The sequence below is a fragment of the Vombatus ursinus genome, unplaced genomic scaffold (genome assembly GCF_900497805.2).
Source record: "Vombatus ursinus unplaced genomic scaffold, bare-nosed wombat genome assembly UNPS02014808.1, whole genome shotgun sequence".
Lineage (NCBI taxonomy): Eukaryota > Metazoa > Chordata > Mammalia > Diprotodontia > Vombatidae > Vombatus > Vombatus ursinus.
In genome coordinates this window covers 5,447,106-5,461,706 of record NW_020954586.1, presented here as the reverse complement: position 1 = coordinate 5,461,706, position 14,601 = coordinate 5,447,106, and the positions used below count along the sequence as shown (strand labels likewise).

Here is a 14,601-nt window from a genome sequence, read left to right as displayed (position 1 = left end):
ACACAGCTTGTAAGTGTTGGAAGCTGAATTTGAACTCAGGTCCTCCCAACTACATAGAGCCTGGTGGTCTATCCACTGTGGACCTAATTAGCACCTAACTAATGGTAGAATGGCAGAAGAGTGTCTCATGATCCTAGCACAAGGTAGCCCTCAGACTTTCCTTGGGGAATAGTCTTCCCTTCATCTCTTGCAACTGAGCAGAAGTCCCACATAAGGAGACTGGGGAATACGTTCCATACTTTGTGATGTCCATGTTGAAACCCTTCTTCTTTTTTCTCCACTTACCCTCCCTGCATGCACTGTTTCTGAGAGACAGAGAGAGAGAGAGAGAGAGAGAGAGAGAGAGAGAGAGAGAGAGAGAGAGAGAGAGAGAGAGAGAAGAGAGAGAGTTCCTGGGGCATGACTGTGACAGCTTCTGCTGCTAGTGCAAAAGACTCAGGTGGGACATGGGCAGAACCACATGGAAAGTAAAAAAGAGCCATAGATAGGTCTGCACACACAGAATCCTGAGAACATCGGGAGTCCATCACAGAGGAAAGAAGCTGGGGTGAGAATAAATAAGGAAAGTGTACTAGTTTTTTTGGGATAGCTTTGAGCTGCTAAATTGGAACGGAGAATGGTTCCCCTCACTGTCTTACCCACTTTCCCTCCCTTGTCCATGGTCCTGTTTCTGTCTGTGTCCTGGGATGCCCGTGGTCCTGAGATGAGCTGTGGCTAGCCCTTCTCCCATCCCTTTGCCATAAACTACTGGTGCCTGTTGGTGGCGTTCACCCAACCACATCCAAATTTGGGGATGCAATTGGGGGAGAAGGTTTTGGAGGTGACTAATGACTGGTGGTTCCATGAAGGCTCACAATCTATTTCTCTTTGACTTTGCTCTATATACAATTACCCAAACGATCACAGGAGGGAAAGCCCCTGTGTTCTGTGACAGCATCAGACCGAGAATTGAGAGAAGGGAGCCCAGGTGGGATTAGAGCTTCTGAGAGAGCTACTGGAAAACCTCATATTCTGAGTGTCATTTCATTTCACCCCCTAGACTGATTTTGGACCCAGCTCTTGAGGGATAGTCCACACTGCTTATCTCATCTGCTGTACAGCGCAAAGATCAGCAGTGGGGTCTGAAGCCTGGTTTCAAATCCCACTTCTGTCATTTGCTACTTGTGTGACCTTGAGGAAGTAATTTAACCCCCAGGCCTCAGTTTCCTTATTTGTAAAATAGTGGGGTTGAACTAGATGGCCTGTCCAGCAGCAGTGCTGCAAAACTACCATCCAATGAAGTCATGGGTAGGGAAAGCAGCTTTGGCACTTGTAGGCTTAGTGCCCTCTGGTGGCCAATTGAAATATGGCAGCCTCCCAGAAAGACCATCTCACTCATGATAGAAGCCTACAGCAGTTATAAAAGCAAAGAGTGAATGGTATTACGATAGCCTTGGTGTGGTATCCTTTGCCTCCATTCTCCTGAACAGAAGATTCAGTCAATTAAAGGAGAGATCTTAATTCCCAGTAGCTAAATCAATTGAGAGAGTATACTCGATCAGCAATATATTGCTAATTTAAGTCAAGAAAGAAACTCCTTTTGTTAGTCAAATCAAGAGAAGTTGTGTCCCTTAGGTCACCTGAGATCAGATTAAGAGAATCCCCTAACCACAAGAGGTAGCTGCATTCATTTTCGGAGAAGACAGATCTTCCAAGGGGGTGCTGTCAGTAACATTGTTATTCTATTTGGTAAATCAAAAACCTTCATTGAGTTACATGTTTCTGTTTCATGTTGCTTCAGGAATTTGTTTGTCCTTTGGTATTTGATTGATATGGTATTAAATCTGTAGATTAATTTTGACAGTGTCACCATTCTATTGCATAGTCCATCGATGAAGAACCAATATCTCTCCAATCATTTGTCTTTATTTCTGTGAAAAGGGTTTAATAGTTGAATTTCTCTAAGTCCTGAGTGTGTCTTTGTAAGAGATCTGCCACAACCCTGCCGCATGTCAGTTGCCATTCCCTCCCCCAGGCACATTGAACATGGTATAATAGAGTAGACCGCACATGCACATTTGACTGTATACAGTGCTTAACTCATTATCATAGAAGCAAAAGGGATTAAAAAAAATCAAGCATATTTATATCAGGTTTTTTGTTTGTTTGTTTTGCTAGGCAATGGGGTGAAGTGACTTGCCCAGGGTCACACAGCTAGTAAGTGTCAAGTGTCTAAGGTCAGATTTGAATTCAGGTCTTTCTGAATCCAGGGCTGGTGCTCTATCCATTGTGCCATCTAGCTGACCCCATAATGTAAAGTTGTTTTTTTTGTTTTGTTTGGCAATGGGGTTAAGTGACTTGCCCAGGGTCACACAGCTAGTAAGTGTCAAGTATCTGAGGTTGGATTTGAACTCACGTCCTCCTGACTCCAGGGCCAGTGCTCTATCCACTGCACCACCTAGCTGCCTCAAGGTTTTGTTTTTGTTTCTGTTTTTGTTTTGTTTTTTGTGTTTTTTGCTTTTTGGTGAGGTTAAGTGACTTGACCAGGGTCACATAGCTAGTAAGTTTCAAGTGTCTGAGGTTGGATTTGAACTCAGGTCCTCCTGACTCCAAGGCTGGAGCTCTGTCTACTGTTCTACCTAGCTGCCCCTATATCAGGTTTTAGGGTCAACCTTCACATATAACATAGATGGGCCAAGCACATTTCTCTTCACATGCTACTAATACACTTTCCTTATTTATTCTCATCCCAGTTTCTAAGGTTAATCAGGGTGTATGGGATATTTTCATGTTAATTACTAAAAATGGCATCTCTCACTATCTGATTAGCTGTGAGACTCCATCACAGTTTACTAAGTACAATTTTTAACAGTTTGGTAAACTGTTATGTATTATTTATTTGATAAAGTAAAGAAACTTCTTTTCCCCTGATTCATTTAACTTCTCTGAGCCTGTGTTTACTGACTATAAGATGAGAGGTTTGGACTTGAACACCTATGAGGTCACTTTCAGCTGGAAGTCTGCAATCCTGTGATCCTTTTTGCTCATTTTCTCTACATATCAAACTCTCTAATTTCTTAGACTTAAACAAACTTCAAGGATACTGTCTACACTGTTTATTAACAGTACAACGAGCGACAAAACAACAACATAAATAAGTATTTACAATGTATCCATTTTGAGAAAGATCACAGTCGATTCATTTTAACTATCATTTCCACTTCTGAATTCTCCCCAATTCTTGAAGCACAGTCCCACCATTCAGTTTCCGCAGGATATCCAAGTCTCTTTTTAATAATTATTTTCATGTTTCTTTGAAACACAAGGGCTAGTATAGTCCCCATGGAGATCTTATCCTGGGGCAGCTAGGTGGCACAGTGGATAGAGTACCAGCCCCGGAGTCAGGAGGCCTCCAGTTCAAATCTGACCTCAGACACATAACACTCACTAGCTGTGTGACTCTGGGCAAGTCACTTAACCCCAATTGCCTCACATAAAAAAAGTGAGAGAGAGGTCTTGTCCTAAAAGTACCAGGAAGATTGATATTTCATGTGGCAGGCTATTACTGCACTAGTTAATACAGGGGAACAGAAAGGGGAGATGGAAAGGAAATGAATCACTAAAACTTTCTTTTAAGTTGGGAATATATTGGGAAAGAGGCTACTAGGTGGTACAGTGAATAGAGTACCGGACCTGGAGTCAGGAAGACCTGAGTTCAAATCCAACCTCAGACACTTACTACTTGTGTGACCCTGGCCAAGTCCCTTCACCCTGTTTGCCTCAGTTTCCTCATCTGTAATATAAGCTGGAGAAGGAAATGGCAAACCATTCTAGTATCTCTGCCAAGAAAACCCCAAATGGGGTCACAGAGAGTCAGACACGACTGAAATGACAGAACGACAACATACAGCAACCTATTGGGCAAGGAAGATGATGTGGGAAAGTTGTCAATAAAAATAATTTTAAGTTAGAAAAAAAGACAAGGGCTAACCTGGGTTCTCTTGCTGTCCACTACGCACCTGGCTGCCCCCATCGTAAATGACCTCTGGCTTTGTTTGTGAGTTGTTTGCACGGCTCTCCTTCTGTCCCTGCAGAGGTTTAGGACTGCCTCTGGTCAGCACCACCCTCATAGCTAAACTGCTGGAGGCAGGCGCCTGGCCTGCCAGCTCTGCTGCTATATGACTGCCATCGTGTTTCCAGTCATTCATGTCCTAGGACTAGGGGCATCGGTCCAGGGGTCAGCTTTCAAACCTCCTTTTATATGTTGTTTCCTTTCTAGTATAAACTCCTTCAGGGAAGAGATTGACTTTCTTTTTTTATTAATTGTATCTTCTGCTCTTAGCATAGTGACTGGCACACAGTGGGTGCTCAATAAATGTTTATTGGACTGGATTGGAGTTAAGCATCACCTGTGTATGAGTGACTGGCTCAAGATTCCTTAAGGGCCCAGGCTGGGTCATGGTGGATTCTAGGCCCAAGCCTACCTCCTTGACCAGAACAAGGCTGGCTTCCAGGAAAGACAAAAGGCTGGGCCGCTTCATCTCTCTGCAGCCTTTCGGAAAGCTGTAGCTTACGAGGCTTCTGTGCTCCCACTTTGTACCAGGGCAGCTCTGAGCGACAAGCCCTCACCGCCTGTCTGTGTGTTGGCAGAGCCAGCAGGTCAGCCAGGCTTTCTGCCAAGCTGTTACTCATGGGGCCCGCCCAGCGTGCTCGAGGACTTCCATCACTGACCCAGCTGCCAGGAGGGAGGCAGAGAGCTCAGGGCAGGGCAGGCTGGAGCTGAAGCAGCAGTCCTGGCCCAGGCCCCAGTGAGACAGACCCAGTGATGGAGGAGATGGGAGACAGGTGTCTTGCCTGTCAAGGTGGGGAATAGCCCATCCTGCTCCCTGGCTCTCCTCTGTACCCCTCCAATCACAGCCCCCAAGTCCACACCAGGCACAGCTGCTCCCAAACTGTGCCTCCTCCCTCTTTCTTTGGGCTTAAAATCTTTGAAGACATAGAGCAGGAAAAACCACTAGCCCCTAACGAGTCAGGGGACCTCATCCCCATCACAAATGACCTGCAGCCCAGACCTCCCATCCCATGCCTCTCGCCTCCTCTTCAACTAAAAGAAAACATCAGACTCGTGAACTGAAAAAAACTTTTAATAAATATACACATTTCCAGTAATGACTCTGCTCAGCTCAGGGCAAGGACAGTGAGGTCGGGGGAGAGGAAGAAAAGGAGCCTTTGTGCTGAGTGAGGATAAATTAAAAATCCCGAAAAGCCAGTGGCACTATATACAGGGGGCTAGGGAGGAGAGAGGGGCAAAGGGGCCAAAAGACCAGGGAAGGGGCCTCTTAGGCAATTGGGGGGGGTGGGGAAGAGGCGGAGCAAGCAATGCAGTGTAGGGGCCTGATACTGGCTCCAGTTTGGGACACAAGTCCCAAATAGAGGTGGGGGCTGGGAACGGCAGAGACGAGACCCCTGCTGCCATTGGTTTTCCCGTAGATGAAAGGATATTCCCCATCCACCTCTCTCTCAGCCCAGCCGCCCGCTCCCCTCACCCCCTGGGCCTTCTTGTACGTGCTTTGTTCAGTCAGTTGCCTATGAGTCCCCGGCTTCTTTCTCCAGCTCTGGCTCCATCCTGGTCTCAGGGGCTGCGGGAGACACATTGAGAGGTGGTGGGGCAGAGAAGCCATCCATTTCCTATTCCTAATACTTCTCTTCCCCTTCCAAGTCCTTGGACCCCGACTCAGCCTGAATCCCTACAAGCCAGCATGAACTCCCCCACGGATTCCACACTTACGTCGCGACAAGCAGTGGGAACAACAGCGGTTTTCCTTCCCAGAGCCACAAGCCAAGGCAGGGGGACAGTCATCCCTCTCACAGTAAGGCACCCCAGCCTAGGGGCCAGAGAAAATGCAAGGCAGGTCACCCCGTGGGCCTCCCACACACCTGGACTCCTCCCGTCTCTCCCAATCCCTTTCCTCTTAATTTCCATGCCCCTACACGTATCCCATACCAGTGCTCCCTGCTAGGCCCTCCCTTCTGTGTCCCTCCCATGGATAACCCCCCATACCCATAGATACAACTCACCCCACACCTGCATGTAATACAGGTCATCTCCCCAAAGGGGGGCACTGATGGGTGCCACCGCTGACTCTCAGGGAACCACTGACCCCCAAAGCGGCAGCCTCTTGGGCCATCTGCCTGCATGGGGTCCCCCAGCCAGGCCCGAGATCCAGACCCCGCTGTATGGAGGGAGGAAGGGAGACAAGGAAGAAGGTATCAGAGGTAGGGAGGGATCCCCTTCCCCTCCCAGCCAAGGAGCTCGAGGCTCAACGCCAGATGTTCCTAGGGGCAGAGACCCCCCCCCTTCCTCACCTGGGCACTGTTTGCAGCAGTCAGTGGGGTTGGCACGGATAGGCTGGGCACAGGTCAGTCGGGGACATTGTACCTTCTCACAATGCACCTCCCCTGTTGCTCCCTGTGAGGGAATCGGCAAAGATGGAGGGGACAGGGAGGGATGAAAGGGGCAAGCTAGCCCACTTGCCCCATCCGACCCAAATACTTCATCTTAATGCAAAGCAACAAACATTCACTAAGTACCTACTATGTTTCAGGAATGGCAGTAGGTGCTGGGATACAAAACCAAGGAAGTTATCCCTGCCCTCCCCCCACCTCCTACCACCTGAGTCCCTGCTCTCTCCCCTCCAGTCTAAACATCCTCTGCTTCTTCCACAGATTTTTATGTGATAACAGATGCAGGCCCTTCACCACACTGGCTTCCCTTCTCTCAACAGCCCAGCTTGTCAGGGCCCTTAAGTTGTGCCTCAGAACTGAACACAATAGTCCAGATGTGGTCAGAGCAGGGCAGAGCCCGGCAGAACTGTCGCCCCTTGTTCTCCGAGGCCAGCCCTCTCTTGATGCAGCCCAAGATCGAATCGGCTTCTCTGGCGGCCGTGCCCCACTACCCACTCACGCTAAGGCCCTGGAGGGATGGGGCATCCGGAGGTCACATGTTTGGAGACCAGTTGCTTGGGAGCTTGGCCGTACCTTGCAGGTGCAGACAGCACACTTGATGAGACCAAAGGGGGGCACCACAGGATGCCAACGGGTGCCCGCAGCGCGCCAGCTTCGGTCACCATCAAAGTAGCAGCCTGTAGAGAAAGAACAAAATCGGGTCCAAGGTCAAGATCAGGGAAGATCTTCTCAGGGCCTAGACCAAAGTCAGTCAGTCAATGACATTTATTAAGCCCACACTACGTGCCAGGCACTGTGGTAAGACCAGGGGATACAAAGAAAGGCAAAAACACGGTCCTTACCCTCGAGCTGGCGTGTTTACAGGGACACAACAGGTAAATAACTACGTACGTACAATACAAGTGAGAGGAAATCTCAGAGGGGAGGCACTAGCAGTGAGGGTGGCCAAGGGAGGTCTCCTGGAGAAGGCAGAATTGGAGCTGCCTTCAGTGAAGCCCGGGGGCCAAGATGAGGACGGGTGGGGGGCTGGGGGGGGGGGGGACTACAGCCACGAAGTGGAGAGTCATGTGCCAGGAGCAGCAAGGAGGCCCTTGGCATAGGATTGTCGAGCTCATCGAATAAAGTGTAGAAAGAAGAGAAAGGATGGGAGATTTAAATGCCAAACAAAGCATTTTATCTTTGGTCCTGGAGATTAGTCAAACGTAAAATCTAGAAACATTTGGTAAGCACCTACTATGTGCCCGGGAGCTGTCCAAGGTACTGGGGATAAGCTCCTTGACAACGTTTCATTCTGGGTAGTTTGTTCCCCAGCTCCTAGCCCAAATGGGAGCTTAACAAATCCTCCTTGAACCATTGATTAATTGAATACAAAGAGGAAAAACAAGGGACTGCGCCCTCAAGGAGCTTCTTGTCCTCAGTGGGGAAGGAGGAGTGCAATCAATATGACTAGGTAGAATGTAGTGAGTACAGAAGGGAGGCCTATAGAAAGAGTCAGGGGAAATCTGAAGACAGCTGGGGGAGACTGGGAAAGGTTTCTTGGAAGGGCAGCGGTGGAGCCAGGTCCTGAAAGAAGGGAAGGGCTCCAGCAAGCAGCAATGGAATGGAAGTCCTTTCTGCACGAGTAAAAGCCCAGAGGCAAGACGGAGCAGAACAAGAAGAGAGACAAGAAGAAACCATACTGGAAGCCAGTATGGTTTGGCTGGGATGTAATGTGGGAAAGGAAATAAGAGCCAGACAACAGGAGGTCTTAAATGCTAGGCTCAGGAGGTTAGATCTATTCTCGTGAGAGACAGTAAGGAGCCAGGAAAGGCTTTTGAACGGAGGAATGATGTGATCCGATGTGTGCCTTAAGAAGATGATTTGGGCATCCAATAAAGGATGGAATGGAGAAGGGGGGAGGGGATCATAGAATCATAGCACTCAAGCTGAAGACCGTCTAGTCTAAGTCTCTCAATTTACACACGGGGAAACTGATGTCCTCTCACAGGCATCTCAAACCCAATCTAGCCAACATAGAACTTATTATTTTTACTCCAGAACCTTTTCCTCTTCCTGTGGCAGGCACCCTCATCCTTCCAGGGGCCCAAGTCTGAATCTTTGAAATCATCCTTTTCTTCTCTCTCTCTAACCCCTATATTCAGTCAGTGGCCAAGTCTTGCTATTCTAACTTCATCTCCCACACTCATTCTCCTCTCTCCACTAACACAACCAGTTCTTCCACTTCTTTCCTGGACTATGGTCTAACTGTTCTCCCTCCTTCCCAGCCTCTCCCCTTTCTATCATCCATAGAGCTAACAAATTGTACTCCCAAAACACGTTTCTGATTATGCCACTTCCCTACTCAACAATCTAAAGTGAGTCGCTATTAGCGCTAGAAAATGACACAAAATCCTTAGGCTGGCATTTAGAGGACTTTACTAGATGACTTCCACCTAACCTTGTTTCCTATTATTCCCCTTCACATACTCTCTGTTCTGGTCAAACTGGTCTGCTAGCCATTTTCCATCCATGACATCCCATCTGTTTCCATCCAGGCCTTTGCCCAGGGGGGCCCTTCTATTTGGAATGCATTCTCTCCTCATTTCTGTCTGCCTGTGGTTTCCCTCAGTTCCTTTAAAGCACAGTTCCTATGATGCCTCCTACAGAGACCTTTTCATCTCTCCAGCTGTTAGGACTCTCTCTGGATCACTCTGTCTCTCTGTCTCTGTTTCTCTGTCTCTCTCTGCCTCTGTCTCTGTCTCTGTCTGTCTCTCTCTCTGTCCCTCTGTCTCTCTCTGTCCCTCTGTCTGTCTGTCTCTCTCTCTCTCTCTTTCTCTCTGTCTCTCTGTCTCTCTCTTTCTGTTGGTAGATGCCCATGAATTGGAGAATGGCTAAGCAAGTTGTGGTGCATGAATAGAATGGAATAACATTGTGCTGTAAGAAATGAAAAAGAAAATGACAACAGAGAAACCTGGGAAGATTTCTAGACACCGAAACCAGAAGTCAACAGAACCAGGAAAACAATATAGACAGTGATGACCACAGTGTGAACGGGAAAAACAACAGTTAAATAATTGAAGCCCAATGTGGTAAAATGATCATCACCAAACTGGGCCCCAGAGAAGAACCATGAGAACGTACCTTCTTCTGCTTCTTTGCTAAGGTGGGAGAATGTGGGTGAACAACACTGCAGATAGTCATAATAATAATATTGGCAAACATTTATATAGCACTAATTCTGTGCCAAGCTTTGCGGTAAGTACTTTACAATTATTATCACAATTGATCCTCACAACAATCCTGGAAGGGAGGTGCTGTTATTATCCTTGTTTTACAGCTGAGGAAACTGAAGCAGGCAGAGATTAAACGACCTGTCCAGAGTCAGCCAGCTAGTAAGTGTCTTAGGCTGGATTTGAACTCAGCTCTTCAGGCCCAGCACTCTATGCACTGCACCACCCAGGTTCCTTCGTGTCAGATAGATAATGTCAGGTGTTTCCACCGTATTGATTAGGCTTGCTAAACTGTATTTTTTTCTTCTCTTTTTTATTCTTTGACCTAAAGGAAGTCTCTCTGGGAGGTGGAATGTAATGCATGGGGTAATGTTAGTTCTAAAAAAAATAAACCCAAGTTTAATTTAAAATAATAACATGCTTTGCATTACTTTGGGACTGCTTTGGATGGACTTAGTTATCTATCTGTCTGTCCCTGCACTCCCTAGTAGAGCGCAAGGTATTTGAAGGCAGGCAGGAACAGTTAGGTTTTTGTATGCACATTGCCAGTGCCTTGCTCGCAGTAGGTGTTTAGTAAATGTTGCTTTAATTTAAATAGATTGAAGGTGGCCAGTGAGAAGCCTGTTACTCACGGTCCAGGGAAGAGATGATGAGGGCTTGCACTAGGGGATGGGCTGGGGGGAGAGGGGAAGGGGGAGCAGAAAGAGGGTGGCAGATTCAAGAGAACTCAAGGAAGTGAATTTTATTTTCCCCCAATGAAATGGGTTTCCTTAATGACCAATTTTCACAGCCACTGCTCTCATACCCTTCTGTTCCCCTCCCAACTCCTAGAGCCACCAGGATTTCCCTCTTCCCCCCCACCCAGTTCCTCCATCACCTTCTCCCGGGTCCCGACTCCGATCCAGCCCTTGCCTGTCTCCGATGTCCAATTTTTCTGCAGAATCAAAGAGGCAGAGAGTGGAGAGTCAATTTCCTCCTGTCCTCTAAACTTTCCTCTGCTCCCTTCCCCCTTCCTGTTCCTCTCCTCTGTTCCTCCACCTCCCTCCATCCCTGTTTGGTTACTAGGACAAACGGGGCAGCATTGGTCTGGAGCCTGCACGGGGTGAGGACAGCTCAGGGGTGGACACACCACAGGGTCACAGATCACTGTTCGTCTCTGTCAGGAGAGATGGCAAAGGGAGGGGTGAACCCCACTAGCCTCCCCTAAACTCCAGTCCCTCCTTTACCTCACCCCATTACCTCCTTCCCAATCTCCTCCTGTCCTGCGCTGCAGCCTCACCTGACAGGTGCAGAGAGAACAGACGGGGTCATAGTTGGGAGCCCAGCGGGCTCCGTGGGGGCGCTGCTGCCCCTCAAAGAAACAAGTGTGGGGATCCCGGAGGTGTCCGCCCCCACCCGTTTTAGAGACCGCTGACACAGAAGTTTCCGGCACGGGCTGGGCCTCCGCTGGGCCTGCAGACGCAGGCATCACAGACGCTGCCACGTCTGGTGCCTCCGAGTGGAGGAATCTCATTGGGGCTGCAGCCACAGTCCGGTCAGAAGCCATCCTTTCAGGTAGAGGCGCTGCCAGCCGCAGGCTGCCCACCTCGCACTGGTTGGGGATGTGCACCTGGTTGGACGGGAGTCGCCAGTGGATAAGTCCAGAGGACTCCTTCCCGTGCCCCTCTTCCCAGGCCGCCATAATGCCTACCTGCCCCCGAAGCTCCCCACGGGGGCTGCTCTTGGTGCTGACCAGCAGGAAAGCCATGCCCTGGGAGAGGTGGTGCAGTAACTCAGACTCCAGGTCCTTGACAATGCCCTGGGCCTACGGGCACAGAAACACAGAATCAGAGACTTGATTTAGAGCTGGAAGGGACCTCAAATGCCATCAAGTTCAACTCCTTCATTTTACAGATAAGGAAACTGAGGTACAGAGAAAGTGACTTGTTCAAGGTCACACACGTGGTAAGCGTGTGTGCCCAGGTCCTCCAGCTCCAAGCCCAGCGTTTTCAACATCACACAGAACAGAGCCTTTTCCTGTAAGGCCCGTATCCTTCCCAGCCTGTCAATGAGAGGTTTTCTAGTCCAACCCTCTGATTTCACAGAGGACGAAACAGTGGCTGAGGGGAAGTGGCAAGGCCAAGGTTCGAAGGTCACGAGGAGTATGAGCCAGGGCCTCTGAGCACGATCCGGGTCCTTTCCATCACACCTGGGCCACCAGCCCTCCGCCTCCCCAGGAGGGGCCCAGCTAGTGTAGAATGAGTGAAAGCCATACCCCTCACTCCCTGGAGGGCCACGCACCATTCCTTATTTGCTCACAGAGTGCTCCCCAATAATCCTCAATAAGCTCACTCACCTCGGGACCATAGAATCCCTTCAGCAGGCGTTGGGGCCCTGGGAGGCCAGGGGGGCCAATGAGGTGGACGGTGACAGTGCCCTGCTCAGAACCACTGAGCCCAGCCAGCAGGACCTCATAATGCAGGTGGCAGTGCCCATCCAGGAAAAGCCAGGCGTGCCCTGCAGCCTGGCTTCGTATGGGGGGCAGGGCCAGAGCTCCTGCCAAGGGCACAGGAAGCACTAGGAAGGGAGGGAGTGCACAAGGTAAGGAGAGGAGCTTCCACAACCCGGAGCACCAACCTCACCCTGCTTCCTACGGGGAGATCCTGCCCCATGGTGCCCACCCACATGCCCTGAAAGTCAGCCACTTCATCCTCCTGACCTCAAGGTTCCAGGGCAAACCAGGCAAAAGCACTGTGGTACTCACTGTCTTGACGGGCACTGTACCCACTATAAGGCACTGTGGCAACATGCCCACGCAGCTCTCCCTCAGGGAAGTCCTTGGTGCCCACATTCAGAAACAGCTCATTCTGTAGCAGCATGTGGACTCCCCGGGCACCCAGACCTGGACACATGCCCACGACCTGACAAAGCAAGGCACGAGAAGGGGAGCCCATGGGATGGGATGGAAGGAGTGGGTCAACAGAGCTAACGAGGAAGAAGCTTTCAGCACGCGCACGCACACACACCCTCACACATACACACACACATGCTCAAACACACACACTCACATATACACACACACACACACACACACACACACTCATACACATGCATGCTCACCCCTCAACTCCTATGCAGATATGCAGAGGTAGGGAAGCCTGGGTATAAATATAACACTGCATAGAACATCAGACTTTTTCAAAAGATTGGTTAATTTTCACAAACATTTTTTTCCCTTTTCCTCTTTTTGATTCTTCATTACAAAGGATGGTTCTCTAGGAGGAGAAGGGGGAAGATATATTGGGAGACAAAAGATATCAACAAAAATTCGTTATTTAAAAAGTGAAGCCCTCAGCCTCCTCACCCAGGGGAGGGCTCCTCTGAGCTTGCGCCCCAGCCCTGCCCTCCTTCCTCAGGATCCCCTCACCATGCGCCCTTCTTGTTGGCCCCTGGTCATTTGGCACAGGACACTGCGCTGGTTCCTCCTCCAAGGTTTGGTCTCCAGGGTTACAGTAGTGACCTCACTGGCTGTGCCAACTACCTGCACCTGGGGGCCAGGGACAAGATGCAGAGGGGGAGAGGTCAGGAACCCGAAGGCTCGGACCTCCAGCCAGAGCACAAAACCCACCCTGCCCACATCCTCAAATGCCCAGCCTTCCTGGCAGCCAGGTGTCCCCCACCCCTGCCTGGCAGCCCCTAACCTGATAGAGCAGAGAGCCATTCCTTAGAAGCCTAAGACTGGCTGAGCCTGCTGCGCCAGTCTCCACTGGCATCAAGGCATCTGCACCACACAGGACACTTTGCAGGGCTTTGAAAAAACACAAAGATGGAGAGGGGCGGGAGTGGGGGAGGAAGGGCTCAGGCCATGCCCACGACCACACCTCCACTGAATGAGCCTCAATGGTTTGGCCTAAGCTTGAAGACTCAGAGATGTTAGCCTGCCTTCCCCCCGCCTTCTCCCCACTCAGGCCTGGGACGGCCCCTTCCATCTTCATATCTTCCTACGGTCTTAAAACCCACTAGCGCTTCCTCTCCCAGGGCTGGGGATGGTTTCCCCAAGGCAGTCACTCACTGTCACAGCTCTGTCTGGCGGTGATATGCCCACTGATCCGGGGGCCTGGGCCCTCCTTCCTCTCCAGGGATATCTGAAGCTCTCCCAGAGCTAGCCACTGCATCTCCTGAGCCGTAAGGTCAGGCAAGACCTCAGCAAAGCCGGGCTCCTGGAGACAGAATGAGGGAGAGCATGAAAGGACAGGGCTGGGGCCAGAGGGAGAGGGCTGGGAGGACAGGAGTGGGCACTTACATGGGCAGAGACGTTTGCCTGAAGCTCTCGGAGGAGCTGGTCCTGGTGTTGAATCTGCAGCCGAAGGAGAGTGTGGAAAGATCCTGCGGAAACACGGATGGGTGCCTGTCTGCTGTCTACACAGCTCTTTGCCCAGGGTTCAGATACCCATGACTTCTCCCCTCCTCCCTCCTAGCTCCCTGGAAGGAAGACATGCGGCCTCCTGCAAGGAGTCCAGGTGTCCAGGGCACACCAATGCCTTGCCCTGGTTCTTCTCACTCACCACCATTCTTAGAGTCCAGCAGCCCCTGGGAAAGCAGGAGGAAGTGTAGGGAGTCCTCTGTGTCACTGAGGGTGAGCAGGGCGATCCCCCCAGTATTGGCTTGGGGTGGGCCCTCTAAGGTCAGGATAGCACTAAAGGTCTCTGGGTACAGGGAGAAGAGAGGAATTTCAAAGCAGGCCTTCCCTTTCCCCATCTCAACCCATACCTCTCCAGCACTAACTCAAAAGGGGGGAGTGGCAAAAAGACCCCCACCCTCTGCTGAGACTAAAGCTTCCCTCTGGACCAATAGGTGGACAGATGGAGCAAAAAAGCATTTGTTGTGTGCCAGACACTGCACAAAGAGATACAAATACAAATACAAAAACAAATACAAAAACAAATACAAATACAAAAACAAATACAAA

At 50.0% G+C, this 14,601-nt stretch overlaps 1 protein-coding gene across 2 annotated transcripts in view; it reads right to left on the bottom strand.

Moving 5' to 3' along the window:
* Positions 1–5,105: 5,105 nt before the first annotated feature.
* CHRD (chordin) overlaps positions 5,106–14,601 on the bottom strand; it is a 12,486-nt gene continuing 2,990 nt past the window's right edge. The window contains exons 8-23 of one of the 2 annotated variants that reach the window (XM_027875183.1): positions 14,198–14,338; positions 13,936–14,018; positions 13,705–13,852; positions 13,334–13,440; positions 13,060–13,179; positions 12,397–12,553; positions 11,989–12,209; positions 11,344–11,457; positions 10,933–11,262; positions 10,716–10,809; positions 10,531–10,587; positions 7,018–7,121; positions 6,346–6,448; positions 6,065–6,212; positions 5,768–5,864; positions 5,106–5,618 (exon numbers count right to left, since the gene is read on the bottom strand). In XM_027875183.1, the coding sequence (XP_027730984.1) occupies positions 5,319–5,618; positions 5,768–5,864; positions 6,065–6,212; positions 6,346–6,448; positions 7,018–7,121; positions 10,531–10,587; positions 10,716–10,809; positions 10,933–11,262; positions 11,344–11,457; positions 11,989–12,209; positions 12,397–12,553; positions 13,060–13,179; positions 13,334–13,440; positions 13,705–13,852; positions 13,936–14,018; positions 14,198–14,338 (2,324 nt within the window). In that variant the 3' untranslated portion in view covers positions 5,106–5,318. Of the gene's footprint in view, positions 5,619–5,767; positions 5,865–6,057; positions 6,213–6,345; positions 6,449–7,017; positions 7,122–10,530; positions 10,588–10,715; positions 10,810–10,932; positions 11,263–11,343; positions 11,458–11,988; positions 12,210–12,396; positions 12,554–13,059; positions 13,180–13,333; positions 13,441–13,704; positions 13,853–13,935; positions 14,019–14,197; positions 14,339–14,601 lie in introns of both variants that reach the window. The other variant, XM_027875184.1, reaches the window with a different exon arrangement.